Genomic DNA, 24,864 nt, shown 5'->3' on the forward strand with positions numbered 1-24,864 from the left:
AAAATTTGGCACACTCGACTACACTACTAATTATACTCCTAGTGCAAAATATCAACCAAATTGGGGTAAAACTCTACCTTCTGGGACCGTATTAGTCCATATCGGGCGAAAGATATATAAGGGAGCTATATCTAAATCTGAACCGATTTCAATAAAATTTGGCACGCTTGACTATAGTACTAATTGCTCTTTTTGTGCAAAATTTTAAGGAAATTAGAGTAAAACTCTGGCTTCTAGGGCCATATCAGTCCATATCGGGCGAAATATATATATGGGAGCAAAATTTTAAGGAAATTAGGGTAAAACTCTGGCTTCTAGGGCCATATCAGTCCATATCGGGCGAAATATATATATGGGAGCTATATCTAAATCTGAACCGATTTCTTCCAAAATCAATAGGGATCTATTCTGAGCCAAAACACATAATTGTGCCAAATTTGAAGTCGATTGGACGAAAAATGCGACCTAGACTTTGATTACAAAAATGTGTTGACGGATGGACGGACATGGCTATATCGATTCAGGAGCCCACCCTGAGCATTCTTGCCAAAGACACCATGTGTCTATCTCGTCTCCTTCTGGGTGTTGCAAACATATGCACTAACTTATAATACCCTGTTCCACAGTGTGGCGTAGGGTATACAAATGTGCCGATGTTGTAATCCAGGCACGTAAGCAGAGAGGAAGTTGGAGGGGGTATGTCTTAGACACCCTATAATAGAATTTCGCTTACAATCCTCTCGGGCGCACATAAAATTGCTTATAAAATAGGACCAAGTTCTAATCAAATCCTTGATGTTTTTACAATGAATTTTATATTTTAAAATATTTTTCAAATTACATAAAGAGAAAGTTAACAATAATTTTTTTACTCCCATTTTTTATAAGCGGATATTCCAAACAAAAACTTACTACTTGCATTTCTATAAAACTTAAACATATTTTATTTGTGAACTAATAACAAATGAGGGGCAAAGATCCACAATATTAAAACAAACTCTCATTGTTTTCATGGGGAAGCACAGCCATTAATAATTTCGAAAAAAGAAAAACGAAACAAACTCAAGAGAAAACATTCTTAGCGATACTCAATGTTCAAAGTTTACATTATACATTATTATTTATTTTGTTTAATTTCATAAGTTTAGGTAAAATGGGAAGAAGAATAAAATACAAAATATTTTGTTTAAATAAAAAGATAATCAATGTTATTAATGTTTTGTCGAAATTGTAGTAAATGAATTAAATCATGAATTCACATTGATGTTTATATTTCTTAATTATTTGTTTTTTTTTTTAATTATTATTTTATTTTTTATATTTTTGTTTTTTTAAAACTTTAAATCTTTTGTTATTCTAGTTTGCTTTTTAGCTGAAAATATATGTGTATACTTAATGTTTTATAGTAATATCTTGAGTGCAAAATGCATGCGATATTTGCTACGGATGATGCTACAGCGAATACTGCGACAGAATTTTGACCCAATAATTCAAGAATAAACACTATTATTCTCACTCTGAGATAAGGTTATGGTAGATCCAGCAAATTACCCACAAATTTGTCTGAAATGCGTAGAAAATCTTTAGTATTTGAAAATTGTTCATACTGTAGACAGCACATCTTAATCACTTTCATTTCAGTGAACTGAAACAAAATTTTAAAAGTAATGTAGAGAAAATAATCATATTGAGCAAATATTTGAAATTCCGCGTATAGAAAATTTTACTACAACAAAACATATTCCCTGTGAAATTAATAATAAAAAGGTATATGGATAATATTACAAAGGTGTGTGAAACTAAAAATAAAATCATGCCGCTGATGTCACCTATGAAAATGAAATAATTTAAATTAAAAAAGAAATTTATAAGTGCTTAAAATCGTTTTAAAAAGTAATTTGTAAAAGTGCCTACTGTGCTTTGGACTATTGTTTACTTGTGCATGATCAGGGTCTTCTTCGAATGATAAACCAAATGTTTTGTGATAAAATTCGTAAAGATTAATGTGAACAATTCATACACAAGGGTGGTCCGATAATGACTATCGTGTAGCAAATTCTTCTAAATAGAGTAGTATCCTGTTGTTGCTGTTGTATTATTGTTAGTATTTTAATGTTAGAAGTAAGAGAATTGTTTGAATAGCTTTTAAAATGTTGTTTTAAGTAACCGTATAAGGCCTTTGTAAGGTTTAGTTACATATGAAAAGAAATAAAATTAAATGAAATGGTTACTATTGTGATTTTATCCAAATTTAAATGGTATTTTATTTTAGTATATGACAGTAAATTAAAATTATGAATCAAAATGAAATGGTTACTATTGTGATTTTATCCAAATTTAAATGGTATTTTATTTTAGTATATGAGAGTAAATTAAAATTATGAATCAAAATCAAAACTTATTTCAATTTTGCGTATGACGGGGAGTCGTTTTGATTCTTCGTACACTGAAAAAATATTTACGTGCTATTAAATATTACACAAACTAAATTTTAGGATGCGAAATTTACAAAATATTGAGGACAAATTCCTTTAAAATAATGAAATTTTAATTAAAATAAAGTTTATAAACTTTCCTTCAAAAATTTGTTTCATTAAATTTAGGACCAAAATTTTGTAAATTTTGCATCCCTCCGTTAAAGTCGCATGTCTTTGATCTAAGGCTAATTTTCCTTAATGTAAAGAAACATATTTTTGATTTAAAGAAATTGTCCTTAAATTAACTGAAATATTGAAACTTTAGATTTAAGATAAAAACGCTTCAAATATAGGCTAAGACTTATTTTCAGGATTTAGCGCCTTTGGTTTAAAGTTTTTTGGAATTAAAAACAAAAAATAACTTTTTACTTTGAAGTATCCGTTACAATTTGGATTTTTAAAGTGGAATTTGTTTCTACGTGAGTACCTTTGTTAATAAACCGCTAAAAGAAAATGAAAATTTGATAAGTGAGATCTGTATCCTAATTTTAATTTTATTGGTCCTAGATTTAAAGCCAGATAGGTCGCTAAAAAATTCTTTATTTTAAAGAAGCCGCACCTTTGGCTCGGAATCAATACCAAAATCCCTAAGGGAAGGTCAAAATCTTTGGATCCAAGTAAACTTTTTTTTTTGAGTGTAGTCAAAGAACAAAAATTTAGCTAAACGAAATTCTCATTTGTAATAAAGTACACAGCAAAATTATTTTTTCCTTCCACCATGAAATAAATTGATCCGAATAATTTGTATGTCAAATTTCTCCATTTACTGAAATTATCGTATAATTCATTTAAAAATTTTATCCATTTAAAAAATTAATTGATACAATGAATTGATGTTTATAAAATTGAAAAAAAAATTAAAAATTTTTAATTAAAATTTGTTTCCTAGTATCATGTACGGAGAACTCAAATTTAAAAGAGAGTTGAGTCTTGAAATAAATCTTACTTCAATTCTACACTTATTTGCCTAGGAATCAATAGACAAAACACTTTGGAACCAGCCAAACAGTTTTTGGTACATATTTTGGGGTCATGGTGAAATACTCAAAATTCGTTTCGGGAAATAACAAAATTTTATACCAGCCCATTAATTTATCCAATAAAAGTTTAAAAATACCACTCCACTTTTTAAGTGAGATATAAACCATAAAATTCTTATTATGGAAGATTTACTCAGATTAAGTTCCTAGTAGACTTAGTTGCTAATGTTTTGAACAACACTGTACACTCAAAAAAAGTTTACTTGAATCCAAAGATTTTGACCTCTCCTTAAGGATTTTCTATTAATTCCGAGCCAAATATGTGTCTTCTTTAAAATAAAGCAATTTTTAGGGATCTCTGTGTCTTTAAATCTCAGATCAGATAAATTAAAATTAGGATACAGATGTCATTCATCGGGTTTTCATTCTTTTCTTTTTTTGGAATATATTAAAAAAGATATTCATGTACCAACGAATGTCAGTTAAAACAAGTATATACGGCCGTAAGTTCGGCCAGGCCGAATCTTATGTACCCTCCACCACGGATTGCGTAGAAACTTCTACGAAAGACTGTCATCCACAATCGAATTACTTGGTTTGTGGTATCTTAAAGCTTCTTAACATCGGTTTTTAAATTGTGACTTAGTCCATACGTGGTAGAGAGCCATAATTGAAATATGGGGGTAGCTTATATGGGGCTACATAGAATTATGAACTTGATTTATCAGAGGGCTATATATAACTATAGACCGATATGGACCTAGTTTGGCATGGTTTTTAACGGCCATATAATAGCACAATGTACCAAATTTCAACTGACTCGGATGAAATTTGCTCCTCCAAGAGGCTCCAAAACCAAATCTCGGGATCGGTTTATATGGGGGCTATATATGATTGTGGATTTAAATGAATCAATAGGACCACTTTTGGCATGGCTGTTAAATATCATACACTACCACCACGTACCACATTGCAACCAGATCGGATGAATTTTGCTTCTCCAAAAGGCACCGGAGGTCAAATCTGGGGATCGGTTTATATGGGGGCTATATATAATAATGGACTGATATGAACCAATTCCTGCATGTTTTTTTCGATACCATATACTAACATCACGTACCAAATTTCAACCGATTCGGATGAATTTTGTTCCTCCAAGGGGCTCCGGAGGTCAAATCTGGCGATCGGTTTATATGGGGGCTATATATAATTATGGACCGATGTGGACCAATTTTTGCATGGGTTTTTGAGGCCATTTATTAACACCACGTACCAAATTTCAACTGAATCAGATGAATTTTGGTCTTCCAAGAGGCTCCGGAGTTCAAATCTGGTGATCGGTTTATATGGGGACCATAAGCGTAGGAAGGCCTCTGGGAGGGGGCTTAGACCCCCCCAGAAAAATGTTAGCCCACCCCCCAGAATTTGAAAACCTATTTACGATTTTACATTTTTATAAAAATTGAACAAGTATGTACTCGTACAACGCACAAGGACTTTCATGCACAATCGAATTACTTGGGTTGTGGTAGAAGTCTGATATTTATGAAATAAAGCTGTGGTTGAACTTATGATTTAGTTGAATAAAAAATAGTAATTGATATTAAAACTATTCTTTCATAAATTAATATCTTAATAATGCGGCAAAAAAGCGTCGCCAAAAAGGAAGTGAAAAAGTTCTTTTTGGGTCTGGAAGTGGTACAAAATTGACGGAGAAGCGATGAATGTAATATGAACTTGTCATAGAACGAATGTCCACCGTTTCAACAACCGTTGCAATGAATTTGCATCACTTCTTAAGGTGTGATCTGAATTCAGTGTTTTGAATGTGAATAAAAAATTTTGTGATATTTTCCCAAACATATAATTTTTATACTTTTTTATGATTTTTAATGCATTCTAACGCTTGTTTGAAACGTTTTTTCAAATATTATCGATTTTTCTATAATGGATTTAGCATTTTTGAGGCAAAATTTGAATAATTTGTACCATTTTATTTATTCTTACTCTTTTTTTAAACTATTTGAAAAAAGAAAACAAAAAATTACGCATTAAAATATAAAAAAATGAAGTAAAAAAACTTCCTTGTGTAGTTAAAATATTTAACTTCTTTGTGAGGACATTTTTGGAAGTGCTTTTAAAGTTGTGCCTTTAGAACAACTCTCAATTTTTTGCTGGGAAAAGTGTGGAACTACCCTACGGGAAATGGATCAACCACAGAACTGGTACAGGACTAGTCCCTGGTGTGTATGGACCAGTCCCAGTTCTGATCAAAACGTATGGAGGGACCGTCCACCTTAACATGGGTTTGTCATTGACGGAGTAAACTTACATTTTAGGACGCGTCTTGGACTCACCCCAAAGAACACGTCCTGGGACAATTTAGCAGGAGCAACCCATAAACAGGTCCTCAAGAACCAGTCTCGGACAAACTCTTAGAAATCGCTTTCAATTTGGGCTCCTAATCGAACCCGAAATGAAAAAAATTTTTTTTTGAAATATGTCGAACAAAAGGTTATTCTGATAATTTTATTTCACTAACGGCCATTTTCTTGTAGCTCCGTTAGGCTTTAACTGCCAGTTAATAGAAATTAAATTGCAAATATCTTCTCTCCGGTTAACTGTAACTGGCGATCTTTCAGCAGTTAAATTTCTAACTGGCATGTGGAATATATACGCAAGATGACAGATATATCCATGGTACGGTTTAAAAGTTCGTTAACTAACGGAGCACTAACGGAGTTTCATGAAAATGGGGGTAAATGTGAAAATTGCAACTAACTGGAGCGCAGGTACCAGTTCTGTGATAGGTCCGTCAGTGGCAATTTGCACCAATTTCCCGTAGGGTACTTTTAGTTGCTTTATTATAAATTGATTCTCGAGTTATTTTGATGTCTATTTTTTATTCAATTTTATGAAATAAAACATTAGTTGAACCTATAAGTTCAGTCTATAAAGTTTTAGCTAGGGGGGCTACAGCCCCCCCCCCCCCCTAGGAAAATTGTCTAGCTACGCTAATGATGGGGGCTATATATAATTATGGACCGATGTGGACCAATTTTTGCATGAATGTTAGAGACCATATACTAACACCATGTACCAAATTTCAGACGCATCGGATGAAATTTGCTTCTCTTAGAGGCTCCGCGAGCCAAATCGGGGGATTGGTTTATATTGGGGCTATATATAATTATTGACCGATGTGGACCAATTTTTGCATAGTTGTTAGAGACCATATAAAGGGTGATACGGTCAAAATTTGGTCAAGGGAAAATATTCACTTAGGTTTTCGCTTTTCCAAATCCGAATTGCCGGGCCTCACGCTTGACACCTGTCATCAGATTTTGTACAGCCACCTTGTCTACCATCTTCGCCGCAGAAAGCCAGTTTGCCTTGAACTGCTGCTCGTCCTTAGCAGTTTTTTTGGTCTTCTTTAGGTTCCGCTTAACAATTGCCCAGTATTTCTCAATTGGGCGGAGCTCTGGCGTGTTGGGAGGGTTGTTGTCCTTGGGAACCACCTGCACTTTGTTGGCGGCGTACCACTCCATGGCCTTTTTACCGTAATGGCAAGTCCCGGAAGCTATGAAAATGCTGCTTTTCAAGCCACAGGTACAGATGGCTTGCCAAACCAGATATTTCTTTGCGAACTTTGACAGTTTTATGTGCTTGAAAATATCTGTTACCTTTCCCCTTCCTTTTGCCGTATAAAACTCTTGTCCCGGAAGCTGCTTGTAGTCGGCTTTGACGTAGGTTTCGTCGCCCATTACCACGCAGTCAAACTTCGTCAGCATCGTCGTGTACAGCCTCCGGGATCGCGCTGTGGTCGTCGTATTTTGTTTATCATCGCGATTTGGAGTCACTACCTTCTTGTAAGTCGATAGTCCGGCTCGTTTTTTGGCTCGATGCACGGTTGTAGACGATACATCCAGCTTATTTGCGGCATCTCGGAAAGAGAGGTTAGGGTTTCGCTTGAAACTACCGGCAACTCTCTTTGTCATCTCAGTGGCCTCCGGTTTTCGATTTCCCCCAAATCCAGACTTCCTGGCTGTCGACAAACGTTCCCCAAACACTTTAATTACATTTGTAACGGTTGATTTGGCAACTTTTAGCGATTTTGCTTTGCGTGCGAGTAGCTCGTGCGAGTAGCTCGGATTTACGAGATGCGCGAGCAAAATTTTTCATACGCTGCTCTTCTTGCTTGGACGGCATTTTGACAACTGAAGAGTGAATGCCAAAATCAAAATAGGAGCAATATTCTACACACACATACATTCAAAATGAGGGGTGTTCCGGTTTTTTAAATGCAAAATTGAAAGAAATACGTCAAGTTTATATTGACCAAATTTGACCGTATCACCCTTTACTTACACCATGTACCAAATTGCATCCAAGTCGGATGAAATTTGCTTCTCTTAGAGGCTCCGCAAGCCAAATCGGGGGATCGGTTTATATGGGGGCTATATATAATTAAGCACCGATGTGGACCAATTTTTGCATTGTTGTTAGAGATCATATGCTGACACCATGTACCAAATTTCAGCCGGATCAGATGAAATTTGCTCTCTTAGAGTCCCCGCAAACCAAATTTGGGGGTCCGTTTATATGGGGGCTATACGTAAAAGTGGACCGATATGGCCCATTTGCAATACCATCTGACCTAAATCAATAACAACTACTTGTGCCAAGTTTCAAGTCGATAGCTTGTTTCGTTCGGAATGTTAGCGTGATTTCAACAGACGGACGAACGGACATACTCAGATCGACTCAGAATTTCACTACGACCCAAAATATATATACTTTATGGGGTCTTAGAGCAATATTTCGATGTGTTACAAACGGAAATTAACTTTTTCAATATACCCCCATCCTATGGTGGAGGGTATAAAAATCAAAATTATAACATATAATTCAAAGTAAAAAGCATTTTCTTAAGTCCAAGAAAAACTTTAAACAAAAAATGCAAATCCTTAAAATAAGTGATTTTATCTTAAATCTAACGATGGTAAAGGTCAGTTGGTTTAACTTAAGGAAAATTTCTACTTTAAGGAAAATTTGCTTTACTTCAAAGATCTCCGGCTTCAACAGAGGGATGCAAATTTCCAAAATTTGTGTTCTAAATTTAATGAAAAAAATTTTTTGAAGCTAAAATTACAAACTTCATTTTAATAAAAATTTCATACTTTCAAAGTAATTTGTCCTTAATAGTGTGTAAATGGCATGTATTTAAATTTTAAGTTGCGTAAATCTTCCCTATTAAGCCAATATTTTTTTTTCAGTGTAGGTATTTAATACGCCTTCTTTTATCTAACATCGGCTCCATATGGATTAACTTACACAACCATAATCCTCTATCATTGATTTATAGTAGAATTGTATTTGCTTTCATTTTAGATCATAAGCTATTGAAAATTGAATAGCAGACTGCCAAATTATTTCATAGCGAAGCAGTTTAACTAAAACATCAATATGGAGGTCTACCTAGATTTTATGGAAAATATACGAATGGGTGGAAAGTAAGTATGACGGAGTAACAGACATAAGGCAAAGCTAATTATCATCACTCGCACAAGATTCATAGCCCACAGATATGAACAATGCCGGACATCTACCAAAGAATATGAGATAGTGAATACACCAAAGGGTGCAGTTAAAGGAAGACAACGTCGAAATGTTTATAGGGAGCATGGTAAATATTATGCCTTTGAGGGTATACCCTATGCCAAACCTCCTTTGGGGGAACTAAGATTTAAAGCGCCTCAATCACCTGAGCCATGGCATGAGGTTTTGGACTGTACCAAATGTAAGCCCAAGCCTTCACAATTCAATTACCTCTCCAAATGGAAAGAAGGAATGGAAGATTGTTTGTATTTGAATGTCTATGCTAAGAGGGTAATGTATCCATATAGGGTTGGGCACTGATGTTTTTCTTTAAAGATTTCTTTAATTTCAGTTGCATAGCTCAAAACCTTTGCCAGTTATGGTATGGATATATGGAGGAGGATTCCAGATAGGCGAAGCCACAAGGGATTTATATAGCCCAGATTATTTTATGCAGCGTGATGTGATTTTGATTACCTTTAATTATCGCCTGGGAATATTTGGTGAGTCATTTGGTAGTCTTCTCCCAAGCCTTCGTAATAATTCTGTGTGTTGTTGTAGGTTTTCTTTGCTTCAATGATCCCGAGTTGAGAATTCCCGGTAATGCTGGCCTAAAAGATCAAGTCTTAGCTTTACGTTGGGTCAAAGACAATATTCAGTATTTCAATGGAGATCCTAACAATATCACCGTCTTTGGAGAAAGTGCTGGTGGAGCATCTACACATTTTTTGATGTTAAGTCCCCAGACCAAAGATCTATTCCATAAGGCCATTATCCAATCGGGTTCAGTACTTTGTCCCTGGACCTATACCAGCCATCATGATTGGGGCTATAAATTTGCCTGTCACTTGGGCTATAAGGGAGAGAATAATGATCAAAGTGTCTATGAATTTTTGATGATGAAATCTACCACGGATTTGATACTACGAGATCTAACTCTAATCACCAAAGATCAACATTTCAATAATTTAATATTTTTCTTTAGTCCCGTTGTGGAACCTTATGTCACAGATGAATGTCTCATTGATAGACCTTACAAAGATCTCTTGGCCAATGCATGGTCCAATAACATTCCTCTTATTATGGGATGTACTTCCGATGAAGGTTTACTCTTCTACAATGTGACTCGTAAATTTCCTTTTAGGATCAATGAATTGAATGATTGCATCAATCTCTTGCCCGATGATGTCAAAGCTTTGCGCAATGAAGATGACCTCAAAACAATGGGGTTATGCCTCAAGCAAATCTATTTTGAAGGCAAACAACCCAATGCCTCGGAACACTTTAACCAATATTTGGAACTCATGGGCCACAGAACATTTTGGCATCCTATGATAAGGACAATAAGAGCACGTTTGGAATATGCCTCTCAATCGCCTATCTACTGTTACAAATTCGATTTCAATTCAGAATTTTTCAATTATTATCGCACTCTGAATTGTGGTCGTACCGCACGGGGTGTGTGCCATTCTGATGACCTACCTTATTTATTCTACAGCGTGCTGACCGAAAAGCTTTCTACAAACACCAGGGAGTATAAATGCATGCAGCGTATGATCAGTATGTGGTATAATTTTGCCTTGACCTCAAATCCCAATTGCCAAGAAATAGAGCCGGTTGTATGGGATCCGCTTACGGATCTGAATGACTCAACGAAAGTTTTGTGGATAAATGACAATGTGGAGAACAAAGAGCTGCCAGAATATGGAAAACTTAAAGTTTGGGATGAGTTCTATAAAAAAGAGGAATTAATTTAATATTCAATTAAAAGAAAACAAACAAAGCCATCGAAGTGATGAAGTCTTAGCGCAATCTTAATAATTTAACAATAAGTTTTCCAGAAAAATCGCCTCAGGTTATGGTCACACTGGGCAAATATTTGACAGAAATCAAAATATTTAGAATTCGTCGCTACAGCCAAACCACCAAACATTTTTAGCTCATATTGGATAATTAAAACAGGGTAGAATAATTTTCCAAAACCGATATGCAGATAATTTGAAAATGCTTGTGGAAAATGTTTGACACTCATTTTGGTCAAATATTTGCGTAGTGTGACTATAGCCTTAATCTCCTTACCTTATGGGGAAGTGCAATACAGTTTCTTTCTAATCAATTAACTTTGAATTCATATACTATAAAATTCCATATAGACTCTCAGCAAGAAAACATGGAATTATTTTTAGTGTACAATAACAAATTATCTTTTAGAGATCCACATAATTTTCGCTTCACTAGAAGTTCTTTTGAGATGATATATATATATATATATATATATATATATATATATATATATATATATATATATATATATATATATATATATATATATATATATATATATATATATATATATATATATATATTTTGTCCGTGGTAGATTTTGTACTGTTTGGTAGATTGGTAGAATTCTTGATGTTTTGTTGGATTCTGCAAAATATTCCTTTTCGACTAAGAGTAACTTCACAAATTTTCTATAGAAATAAAATTTTGACAAAATTTTCTATAGAAATAAAATTTTCAATAGAAATAAAATTTTGACAAAATTTTCTATAGAAATAAAATTTTGACAAAATTTTATATTGAGATAAAATTTTGAAAAAAATTTCTATACAAAGAAAATTTTTGTTTTCGTTATTTGTCGTTTTTTTTTTTTTGTTAAAGTTTATTTTATTGTAACTACTACATAAATCGGACTTAAACTCTAAATCGGAATACAGTAAATTAAAAGTTTATTTACAAAAAATTCAGCTCGAGAGTGAGTGAGTCATATATTTGTTGGAAATTTTCGTTATATTATTTTCTTCTCTTTGTTTTATACTCGGTGATATTTAAGAAAATTTAAATTTATTGCAAAAATTTTCTAAAACAAAGGATTTATATATATATATATATATATATATATATATATATATATATATATATATATATATATATATATATATATATATATATATATATATATATATATATATATATATATAAATCCTTTGTTTTAGAAAATTTTTGCAATAAATTTAAATTTTCTTAAATATCACCGAGTATAAAACAAAGAGAAGAAAATAATATAACGAAAATTTCCAACAAATATATGACTCACTCACTCTCGAGCTGAATTTTTTGTAAATAAACTTTTAATTTACTGTATTCCGATTTAGAGTTTAAGTCCGATTTATGTAGTAGTTACAATAAAATAAACTTTAACAAAAAAAACGACAAATAACGAAAACAAAAATTTTCTTTGTATAGAAATTTTTTTCAAAATTTTGTCAAAATTTTATTTCTATAGAAAATTTTGTCAAAATTTTATTTCTATAGAAAATTTTATCAAAATTTTATTTCTATAGACTATTTTGTGAAAATTTTATTTCTATAGAAAATTTTGTCAAAATTTTATTTCTATAGAAAATTTGTGAAGTTACTCTTAGTCGAAAAGGAATATTTTGCAGAATCCAACAAAACATCAAGAATTCTACCAATCTACCAAACAGTACAAAATCTACCACGAAAAAAAAAACTGAATTAATCACAAAATTAATTGATAGAATTAATTTTTTAATTGAAATGTCTACAATCACGAAAATGATTGTATCAATCACAGTTTTAGTTGGACATACAAAAAAATACTTGAATAAAAAATTAATTGACTTCATTGGCAAATTTCAATTAATTTTTTAATTGATTCAATTAAAAATTTAATTGATGTTTATTAATGTATTTTTTATGTATTTTTAATTCGATTAATAAGTTGGTTGTTTTAAATTAATTTTTAATTAAAAATTAATACAATTTGCATGACTTTTTTAACTGACTTAGTCTTCCGAGTTTGATTAAAAAATTAATTGTATCAAATAATTTTTTAATTAAAAATGTTCAGTCATTGATTTAATAAACTTAATGTCTCTATCTTGATTAAAACAAAACTTCAACTTCAATCAACTTTTTAATTGGAAATATTTCGGTCATATTTGTTCTGTACAGTTTTGGTACCAATTGTGGCTATGAGTGTGATAAAGACACTCATTAGGATTGCCCTTAAAAATCTTCAATAACTGCTATACAAGTAAGCAAACGAGGTCCCATCCAACCAACAGCTTTCTGATGTTTATGTAGGAATTATCTGACGTACATCTAAATAACTTGTTTTTGAATTTTAATTACTTAGCAAAAATATGAACAACATCGACACCGGTTACCGGTGCTTTTTTAATGAATAAATACAAACGTCAAACATAATGTCTCTTTAACCGGTTTACATACACCACGCATGCTACCATCAGAGTGAACTAAACGGCAAACAGCTGTTATTGTTTACGAAAAAGATACATTCATAAAAACTAAAACATATAAGAACAACAACAATGCGTAAATTTTCCACCGCATCGAAAACAAAAACAAAATAATGATGTCAACAAATGCAAACTAATGCTCTCTCAGAGGGAAGAGAATGCCAGTTATACATATGAGATACAATTGCTTGAATGCGGAACAAATACACATCAGGGATGGAAAATATAGTTCTACAGTACTTTTTTCAGTACCTTTTAACACTGGCCAATAATGTGATAGAGGTGTGCACGTGACATGAAATTATCACGATTCTCGCGTAAGTCATGTCAATGGCAGAAGCATGAGTATGCGTGATCATACACTTTTTTTGAATGGGACAAGTTTTCATGAGTCGTGACATTTCTTATTGTGAGTGTGAGTCTTGAAAAGTTTTTTTTCGCAGCCAAATGAAATTTTCCCCTTTTTATTATGCCTCAGACATTTTATAAACTAAAACTGGGTATAAAGTTCAATAAGCATACACATAAGTTCAATATGAACTAAAGCATAAGACAATTCCCAAACAATAGTAAGAATGAACTACTCTATGGTTAAACTCGTCTTGATTTGGCGCCAATGATTTTCTTCTTTACTTTTAGTTCATTTTTTCTTCTATGAGAGGGTGTAATTACGTGAATTGTAGTTAAAAAGTACAGAAGGGCATTAAATTTTCCTACTTTTAACAACGCTTTGTGGAAATCTCACAATGTGGATTACATTGTGGGTGTGAGTGAGCATGAGAAAAATATTACTCACGTGCACACTTCTATAGCTATATAAAATTACCTGATTAATCGAGAAAGTTATTTGCCCAAAATTCTACCAAGAGCGTAACACTTTTTACCTTAATACGAAACAAACTATTTACTAAAATCTAATAATATTTGTAGTCATGAATACAAAATATTTTTTTTTTTTTTGAGTATTCATACAAATAAACATTTTTTAGAATTCGTTTCTATCTGATGTATGTTTTTTTTTGTATTAAAAAATTTTGTGAGAAGTACTTTTTCCTATATAGGATTTTCCATCCCTGATACACAGTGTTGTGTGGAAACAAAATACCTATGCAAGAACCCTACAAAGCAAGAAGCGTGAGAGAGGGAAAGCAGAGAGCATTTTGTTTCAATATAATTACATTGCTGGTGATGACACAATAGTTTTATGCATTTTTATTAGCAATAAATACTCCACAGAAAAATACCATAGTTGGCGATTATACTACACGTATTACATTATACTATTATTAAATTAGATGTACAAAGTGAAGAGAAATCGGAACAAACTAATTTTTGTAAACTAAAATAAATATTATCAATGATGTAGACGTCATTATAGAAAGTATATTTAATGTACCTTAGTACACCCAGACTGGCATATGATAATTCCAACCATCTTTCAAGAGCAAAATTTTATTTTTGAACAAGTAAGGAAAGTCTAAAGTCGGGCGGGGCCGACTATATTATACCCTGCACCACTTTGTAGATCTAAATTTTCGATACTATATCACATCCGTCAAATGTGTTGGGAGCTATATATAACATAAAGGTTTGTCCCAAATACATACTTTTAAATGTCACTTGATCTGGACAGAATTTGAAAGACTTCTACAAAATCTATAGACTCAAAATTTAAGTCGTCTAATGCACTAGGGTGGAACACAATGTTAGTAAAAAAAATATGGGAAACGTTTAAATCTGAAGCAATTTTAAGGAAACTTCGAAAAAGTCTATTTATGATTTATCGCTCTATATATATGTATTAGAAGTTTAGGAAAATTAGCGTCATTTTTACAACTTTTCGACTAAGCAGTGGCGATTTTACAAGGAAAATGTTGGTATTTTGACCATTTTTGTCGAAATCAGAAAAACATATATATGGGAGCTATATCTAAATCTGAACCTATTTCAACCAAATTTGGTACGCATTGCAACAATGCTAATTCTACTCCCTGTGCAAAATTTCAACTAAATCAGAGTTAAAAATTGGCTTCTGTGGTCATATGAGAGTAAATCGGGCGAAAGCTATATATGGGAGATATATCTAAATCTGAACCGATTTCAACCAAATTTGGCACGCATAGCTACAATGCTAATTCTACTCCATGTGCAAAATTTCAATTAAATCGGAGTAAAAGATTGGCAACTGTGGTTATATGAGTGTAAATCGGGCGAACGATATATATGGGAGCTATATCTAAATCTGAACCGATTTCAATCAAATTTGACACACTTGACTACACTACTAATTGTACTCCTAGTGTAAAATTTCAACCAAATTGGGGTAAAACTCTGGCTTCTGGGACCGTATTAGTCCATATCGGGCGAACGATATATATGGGAGCTATATCTAAATCTGAACCGATTTCAATAAAATTTGACACACTTGACTACACTACTAATTGTACTCCTAGTGCAAAATTTCAACCAAATTGGGGTAAAACTCTGGCTTCTGGGACCGTATTAGTCCATATCGGGCGAAAGATATATATGGGAGCTATATCTAAATCTGAACCGATTTCAATAAAAATTTGGCACGCTTGACTACACTACTAATTGTACTCCTAGTGCAAAATTTTAAGCAAATTAGGGTAAAACTCTGGCCTCTGGGGCCATATAAGTACATATCGGGCGAATTATATATGTGGGAGCTATATCTAAATCTTAACCGATTTCTTCCAAAATCAATAAGGATCTATTCTGAGCCAAGACACATACTTGTGGTAAATTTGAAGTGGATTGGACTAAAACTGCGACCTAGACTTTGATTACAAAAATGTATTCACGGACAGACGGACATGGCTTATCGACTCAGAAGCCCACCCTGAGCATTTTTGCCAAAGACACCATGTGTCTATCTCGTCTCCTTCTGGGTGTTGCAAACATATGCACTAACTTATAATACCCTGTTCCACAGTGTGGCGCAGTGTATAATGAAGATTATATATCATGTGGCAACCATGTTAATGTCTCAAAAATTAAGTATGAGATTTCGGCAACCATGTAAAGGGTGATTTGTTAAGAGCTTGATAACTTTTTAAAAAAAAAACGCATAAAATTTGCAAAATCTCATCGGTTCTTTATTTGAAACGTTAGATTGGTCCATGACATTTACTTTTTGAAGATAATTTCATTTAAATGTTGACCGCGGCTGCGTCTTAGGTGGTCCATTCGGAAAGTCCAATTTTGGGCAACTTTTTCGAGCATTTCGGCCGGAATAGCCCGAATTTCTTCGGAAATGTTGTCTTCCAAAGCTGGAATAGTTGCTGGCTTATTTCTGTAGACTTTAGACTTGACGTAGCCCCACAAAAAATAGTCTAAAGGCGTCAAATCGCATGATCTTGGTGGCCAACTTACCGGTCCATTTCTTGAGAAGAATTGTTCTCCGAAGTTTTCCCTCAAAATGGCCATAGAATCGCGAGCTGTGTGGCATGTAGCGCCATCTTGTTGAAACCACATGTCAACCAAGTTCAGTTCTTCCATTTTTGGCAACAAAAAGTTTGTTAGCATCGAACGATAGCGATCGCCATTCACCGTAACGTTGCGTCCAACAGCATCTTTGAAAAAATACGGTCCAATGATTCCACCAGCGTACAAACCACACCAAACAGTGCATTTTTCGGGATGCATGGGCAGTTCTTGAACGGCTTCTGGTTGCTCTTCACTCCAAATGCGGCAATTTTGCTTATTTACGTAGCCATTCAACCAGAAATGAGCCTCATCGCTGAACAAAATTTGTCGATAAAAAAGCGGATTTTCTGCCACTGATTTTGGTAATAAAATTCAATGATTTGCAAGCGTTGCTCGTTAGTAAGTCTATTCATGATGAAATGTCAAAGCATACTGAGCATCTTTCTCTTTGACACCATGTCTGAAATCCCACGTGATCTGTCAAATACTAATGCATGAAAATCCTAACCTCAAAAGAATCACCCTTTATATGTTTGCCGAGAAAACGAAAATGTCCCATGGTCACCAGAGATGGTCTCTATCAAGCTTTTCTAAAGGGTGGTTAAAATTTCAAGGGCCGATGTTGATTTAGAATAAAATACAAACTATACAAAATATCGGCCAAATGGGCGCCGCGACCTCGGTGGTACACCTTCATCCGATGGTCCCAATTTTCGATGACGCTGAGGCATAATGGAGGTTCTATGCCGTTAATGTGCCGAATTATCTCATCCTTTAGCTCTTGAATTGGTGCTGGCTTATAGACGTACACCTTTTCTTTCAAATAACCCTAAAGAAAAAAGTCCAACGGTGTCAAATCACATGATCTTGGCGGCCAATTGACATCGCCATTACGTGAGATAACACGGCCATTGAATTTGTTGCGCAAAAGAGCCATTGTTTCGTTAGCTGTGTGGCAAGTGGCACCGTCCTGCTGAAACCACATATCGTCCACATCCATATCTTCCAATTCGGGCCATAAAAAGTTCGTTATCATCTCACTATAGCGAACACCATTCACAGTAACTGCCTGACCGGCCTCATTTTGGAAAAAATACTGCCCGATGATGCCGCCAGCCCATAAACCGCACCAAGCAGTCACTCTTTGTGGGTGCATTGGTTTTTCGACCATCACTCTTGGATTCTCATTCGCCCAAATGCGGCAATTCCGTTTATTGACGAATCCACTGAGGTGAAAATGTGCCTCATCACTGAAGATGATTTTCATCGAAAATTGATCATCCACAGTTGCCATTTCTTGGAACCATTTAACACAATGTTGGATTGTGTATCTCTCCATGGTTCAAATTGAGTAAATCAGAAATAGAGAAATGTCAAATAAAATTCGGAAAAAACTTGGCGTTTAGGTGTGGTTTTAACACAATGTTGGATTGTGTATCTCTCCATGGTTCAAATTGAGTAAATCAGAAATAGAGAAATGTCAAATAAAATTCGGAAAAAACTTGGCGTTTAGGTGTGGTTCACATTCAACATCGACCCTTACAATTTAACCACCCTTTAGGTTTGCGACTGTCACAAAGTTGTAAACGTCGTAAACATACATTCACATAAATGTAGAGAAAGTAGCAAACGTCGCCAACTCAAAATACTTCAATCCCTTCAGCTGGGAAGCGAATGATATCCATGATATGTGCGAAGAAATTGCAATTCTCAGGAATGTTCATAAAGTTATTAACGTATTAAAAAAAAAAACAACTTGAGAATAGAGTTATTTCAATTGGAGACTCCAAGCCAAAATTACTATGAACTACTTGATGGCGTAGTAAACGAGACGGTCGATATTCGCTCATCTTTTCTTTTTACATTTTGTGCAGAAACTGGAAGGAAGGAAAACTACTTAAATCTTGCATAAGTGAATTTATGTTTAGAGAGAATTTTATAAAATCTTTTTTTTTTTGCTTATTAGAGCCAATTTCCATACTAATTAAAATTTAAAAAATTGTATCTAATCATTCGCTGATGCAACTAAGGCTTGGGTGGACTTTATGGACACGCAAACACAGAAAAGTTTGAAGTTGCGAATGAGAGATGTAAAACTAGTAGAGTTTTGAATAAATACAATATAAAGCATTTTTGCATGCCTTTTATCGGGGAGCCTAACTAAATTAAATTAAACAAGTATATACGGCCGTAAGTTCGGCCAGGCCGAAGCTTATGTACCCTCCATCATGGATTGCGTAGAAACTTCTTCTAAACACTGCCATCCACAATCGAATAACTTAAGTTGCGGCAACGCTTGCCGATGGCAAGGTATCTTAAAACCTCCAAACACCATCTTCTAAATTTTATGTAAGTCCATACGTGGTATATATTAAATCAAAAAAGATCGATCCAATACGTATATAATTCAGTTTGACAAAGTAGACATAAAATTTTGACAAAATTTTGTACAGAAATAAAATTTTAACAAAATTTTCTATAGAAATAAAATTTTCACAAAATTTTCTATAGAAATAAAAATTTTGACAAAAATTTCTACAGAAATAAAATTTTAACAAAATTTTCTATAGAAATAAACTTTTGGCAAAATTTTCTATAGAAACAAAATCTTGGTAGATTATTTTTGGCTCGAGTGGCAACCATGATTATGAACCGATATGGACCAATTTTTGTGTGATTGGACCAATTTTGGTATGGTTGTTAGCGACCATATACTAACACCACGTTCCTAATTTGAACCGGATCGGATGAATTTTGCTCCTCCAAGAGGCTCCGGAGGTCAAATCTGGAGAACGTTTTATATGGGGGCTATATATAATTATGTACACATATGGACCAATTCTGGCACGGTTGTTAAAGATCATATACTCACACCACGTTCCAAATTACCACCGGATTGGATGAAATTTGATTCTCTTGGAGACTTCGCAAGCCAAATCTGGGGATTGGTTTATACGGGGGCTATTAATTATGAACCGATGTGGACCAATTTTTGCATGGTTGTTAGGGGTCATATACCAATATCATGTACCAAATTTCAGGCGGATCGGATGAATTCGCTTCTCTTTGAGGCTCCGCAACCCAAATCTGGGGATCGGTTTATGTGGGCGCTATATATAATTATGGACCGATGTGGAGCAATTTTTGCACGGTTGTTAGATACCATATACCAATACCATGTACCAAATTTCAGCCGGATCGGATGCAATTTGCTTCTCTTTGAGGCTTCGCAAGCCAAATCTGGATATCGGTTTATATGGGGTCTATATATAATTATGGACCGATGTGGACCAATTTTTGCATGATTGTTAGAGACCATATACCAACATCATGTACCAAATTTCAGCCGGATCGGATGAAATTTGCTTCTCTTTGAGGCTCCGCAAGCCAAATCTGGGGATCGGTTTATATGGGGGCTATATATAATTATGAACCGATGTGGACCAATTTTTGCATGATTGTTAGAGACCATATACCAACACCATGTACCAAATTTCAGCCGGATCGGATGAAATTTTCTTCTCTTTGAGGCTCCGCAAGCCAAATCTGGGGATCGGTTTATATGGAGGCTATACGTAAAAGTGGACCGATATGGCCCATTTTCAATACCATCCGACCTACATCGATAACAACTACTTGTGCCAAGTTTCAAGTCGATAGCTTGTTTCGTTCGGAAGTTAGCGTGATTTCAACAGACGGACGGACGGACATGCTTAGATCGACTCAGAATTTCACCACGACCCAGAATATATATACTTTATGGGGTCTTAGAGCAATATTTCGATGTGTTACAAACGGAATGACAAAGTTAATATACCCCCATCCTATGATGGAGGGTTTAAAAATATTCACAATTTCTTTAATTCAAAATTTTTATTATTTTTTTTTTTAGATGTCACAAAAGTCACAGTTTACGACAGGCCAACCCTGAACATGTTTGGGGTGATCATAATCCTTTTCTGTGTGGACATATAAAGGTACAAGTGATTATGTATTAGCCTGTCATTACTGATTTTTATTGGGTTATATCGATTCACCAGAGATGGCAACATGTGGTCGTCAATATAAAAAGTGGATACAAGAATGCTTAGTAAACCGATATGGTAATTTTGAACAAAAATTGTCTATATGAAAAAATTCTTTTTTTTCTGAATTTCTTATATCTGTTATGTACATTTTTTTACCAATTGGTACAATTGTACAACTAGTGTTGTCTTGCCAACACTTCCATTCAAATGCAACAGCTATGGAGAGAGCGTAGTTGAATAAAAACAAACTCTGAGCGTAAACCCATTGGGACAGCCGATAATATCTGTAAGCAAGTACACCAACGATAATGGTATATCTTTATACAACAGTTTTTATTGTTGTCAATTATTCTCGTATTTTTTATTTAGATTGCAAGCAGGTTGGTCACAAAACGGACCGAAACTCATAATTAACCCTTACAACGATAATTCGAAGGCAAGGGTTCGTTCGCCAAACCTACCAAGCCAAGAAAAAAACTTTTAAGTGAATAAAAGTGAATAACTGATTCATTACGTTGGCAAATAAATAATTTGTACGAGAAATGTCAGCTGAGTAAGTGCAAAAACTATTTAACTAAAAAGTGACAACTATACCAAAGTCTTTAAATTTCTAGCACTTTAGTAATAGATACAAGTCTGGGTAGCGTAAAGGGACAGAAATGTCAAGGCATTTATGGCCATGAATTCTATAGCTTCGAGAAAATTCCTTTTGCTGAAGTTCCCGTAGGAAATTTACGCTTTCTTCCGCCCCAACCAAAGAAGCCATGGACGGACATTTTGGATTGCACACAGCCAGCGTCAAAACCAATGCAAACTAATCCAATGAATAATCAAATTGAAGGCAGCGAAGATTGTTTATATTTGAACATTTATGCCAAACAGGTTTGTAGACCACCACACCATAGCATAATCTTGTGGCCAAGAGATCACAACAGATTATCTCTTTTTAAGAGAATGCTAAGAGAGCCTTATAATTATTTAGTAAAGAGAGGAAGATACAGTCATTTTGCTTTAAACTGAGAGAATATAATAATATCTCTTTTAAATTGCTCTCCCTCTATCTTGTATTAAAAGTAATATATACTCTTTTGTGTTTTCTTTTTTCAGTTAAATTCTAATAAACCTTTGCCAGTCATTATTTTTCTCTTTGGTGGAGGTTTTGAAAAGGGTGACCCTACCAAAGCTTTACATGCTGCTGATTATCTGATGATGAAGGATCTGATCTTTGTTACTGTGGGCTATCGTTTGGGACCTTTTGGTATGTGATTTAAGAGGCTATACGAAATTATATTTCTAAAGAAAATAATTAATTTCTAGGATTTCTGCAATTTAAAACTCCCGATCTGAAAGCTCCCGGTAATAATGGTCTAAAGGACCAATTAATGGCTTTGCAATGGCTAAAACAGAATATCAGCAATTTCAATGGTGACCCCAATAATATTACACTAAGTGGCGAAAGTGCTGGTGCCGCCTCTGTTCACTATCTCATGTGCAGCCCCTTGGCCAAAGGTCTTTTCCACAAAGCCATTTTAGTGTCTGGCAATATTCTCTGTCCTTGGGCCCATTCACCTTTGGAGAACTTACCCTATCGTTTGGCCAAAGCTTGTGGTTATGACAATGCTGCCGATGATGAAAAATCAATATTCGCATATCTGCAACAACAGCCTGCAGAAAATCTACTAAAACCCTATTTAAATACAAAAGAAGAAAACCTCAATGATTGCCTATTTACCTATGGACCTTCGATAGAGCCATATCCCACAGATACATGTTTGATTCCCAAACATCCAGAATATTTGGTGGGCGAAACCTGGGGTAATGAAATTCCTGTTTTGATGAGTGGAACATCATTTGAAGGTCTCTTAATGTTTGCCCGTGTCCATATGGCACCATTTCTGTTGACCGAATTGGAAGATAATCCCCAGCACTGTCTGCCATTGAGTTTGAAATTGAAATATCCATCCGGTTTACAAACTGAGTTGGGCAAGAAAATCAAATACACACATTTTGGCAATGAAAAGGCTGTCATGGCAAATATTATGAAATATTGTGAGGTAAGTGGGGAATTGATTTTTATTGACTTCAAAAAACAAAAAAAAAAATCTTAAAAAACTCAAGGTAGAAATAAAAGAAGACTAACTAAATTTATCATGCAGATAAGGAATATGGTCTGCTCATACGTGTTTCAAGAGCATTATGTAACTTTTCACCGGGAATATGGAAAATTTGGTCGCAAAAGTATTGTTTCCTCTAAATATCATTATAATTTTCATATGCGCTTATTGAACAAGAAGAAGAAGAAGGAAATTGATACTATTCAATTATTGAAAAGAAAATGCCAGTTACCAATCTATCTATGCATTTCATCACAGGCTATAACGAATTTCCATAGGTTTCAGTATAAATCTGGCGTGGGCAAATGATTCATTAGGGGGTTTTATAAACTAACTTCTTATAGAAATTACATACTCGAATTTTATTTATTTTTTGTTCGCTAAAAATATACATGCTTGCCGAAATAAAATGCATAAATCCCAAGTAAATAATATAAGTGAGACAAACATGTTTTATGTTCTTCGTGAAATAATATTGAGTATTGGATTGTTCTCTTTTTCTCACCTAGCTCACTTGCCCTTAATATAGTGATTACAATATCTAAAGGCATAATAAGTTTACTAAATGATAAATGAGATACATATGCCTTTTGTAGAACTTCTTTTTTCTAAGATCACAGGGATTTAATTTTTCCTGATTTGGGCTACCATACAAAGAGTGTTCTACCACACGCAACCATGTTACGAGAGCAAAATCTTATTTTTGGACGGTGACCATGGAACATTTTTGTCGCAAGAATGTTGTTTTCTCGGCAAACATATATATGGTTGCCGAAGTCAGACATATGCTTTTTGAGAAAATAACATGGTTGCCGCAAACATGTTACATGTTCTCCGTCCAAAAATAACATTTTGCTCTCGAAACATGTTTGAGGTGATCATATTCCTTCACTGGGTGCAGACTTGTGGTTTTCGTGTTTTTATATATTTTAAAAATTTTTCGTTAAATATAAAATACATATTTACATTTATCTCATAAATATTGTTCTCCTCTTTCTTTTATGAGTATTTATTCACTACTTTTTGTTTTCGTCTTCTCCACCTTAGTATGCCTCCCATAAAGTGTTTTGGCATCCAATTCTACGCTTGCTGAAAGTACGCACGAAACCTGGTACACCCATGGCCGATACCTACCTGTATCGATTTGATTTCGATTCACCAGATTTCAATCATCAACGCATCAAATACTGTGGCAAAGAGATGCGTGGCGTGGCCCATGTCGATGATCATTCGTATCTGTTCTATGGCAATTTCTCATGGAAACTATCTCCAGAGACAGATGAATACAAAACCATTGAACGCATGGTTGACATATGGTATTCCTTTGCTTTGCAATCAAACCCCAATGGTAGTTTTCGGGAAGAACTCAATGCCCCTTGGTTACCGGTAATAAAGCAACAGACAGATGGCAATCTCAAATGTTTAAATATCAGCAAGGAATTGAAGGTGATGGATTTGCCGGAGATGCAAAAGTTAAAGGTGTGGGATAGTCTGTACGAGCAGGAGGATGTTAATGGCAAATTGAATGGATGAAATGGAATAGTTTTGAAAGAAAAACGTGAATTTACTTTTAAAGCAAACTGGAGATATTTAATTTGATATAAAATGCTTGTTTATATTTATTATCTAAATATTAAAATTGTATATTGATTGCGAAACATTTTGATCAATTTATTTTAGAAATGCTGAATTAAAATTAATTAAAAAAACAATACAATAAATAAAAAATAATATAAAACGTGTCGGCTTTAAAAAGTGGTCACTTGCCACTGAACCAAAAATAGAATTGGGCAGCACTCATTGAAAAGAGAGAAATTCACCACTCGTATTACAATGGAGTCTAAATGAAAGACGCGTCTATTTTCTATTTGATTTCCCTTGCGCTGAACTGAACTAAGATGATAAATTCCTTTAGTACTTTAAGAACC

General features: G+C 34.2%; 1 protein-coding gene across 1 annotated transcript; it reads left to right on the top strand.

The window, feature by feature from the left end:
• The first annotated feature begins 1,599 nt into the window (after positions 1-1,599).
• On the top strand, positions 1,600-24,674 carry LOC142221306 (uncharacterized). The gene is made up of 10 exons (XM_075290984.1): positions 1,600-1,767; positions 8,849-8,970; positions 9,028-9,346; positions 9,408-9,558; positions 9,617-10,809; positions 21,192-21,202; positions 21,437-21,704; positions 21,930-22,080; positions 22,140-22,876; positions 23,984-24,674. Exons 2-10 carry the CDS (start codon positions 8,924-8,926, stop codon positions 24,467-24,469), a joined length of 3,363 nt encoding a protein of 1,120 aa, XP_075147099.1. The 5' UTR covers positions 1,600-1,767; positions 8,849-8,923; the 3' UTR covers positions 24,470-24,674.
• The last annotated feature ends 190 nt before the right edge of the window (positions 24,675-24,864 follow it).

Source organism: Haematobia irritans, chromosome 1 (assembly GCF_050003625.1).
Source record: "Haematobia irritans isolate KBUSLIRL chromosome 1, ASM5000362v1, whole genome shotgun sequence".
NCBI classification, from domain to species: Eukaryota; Metazoa; Arthropoda; class Insecta; order Diptera; family Muscidae; genus Haematobia; species Haematobia irritans.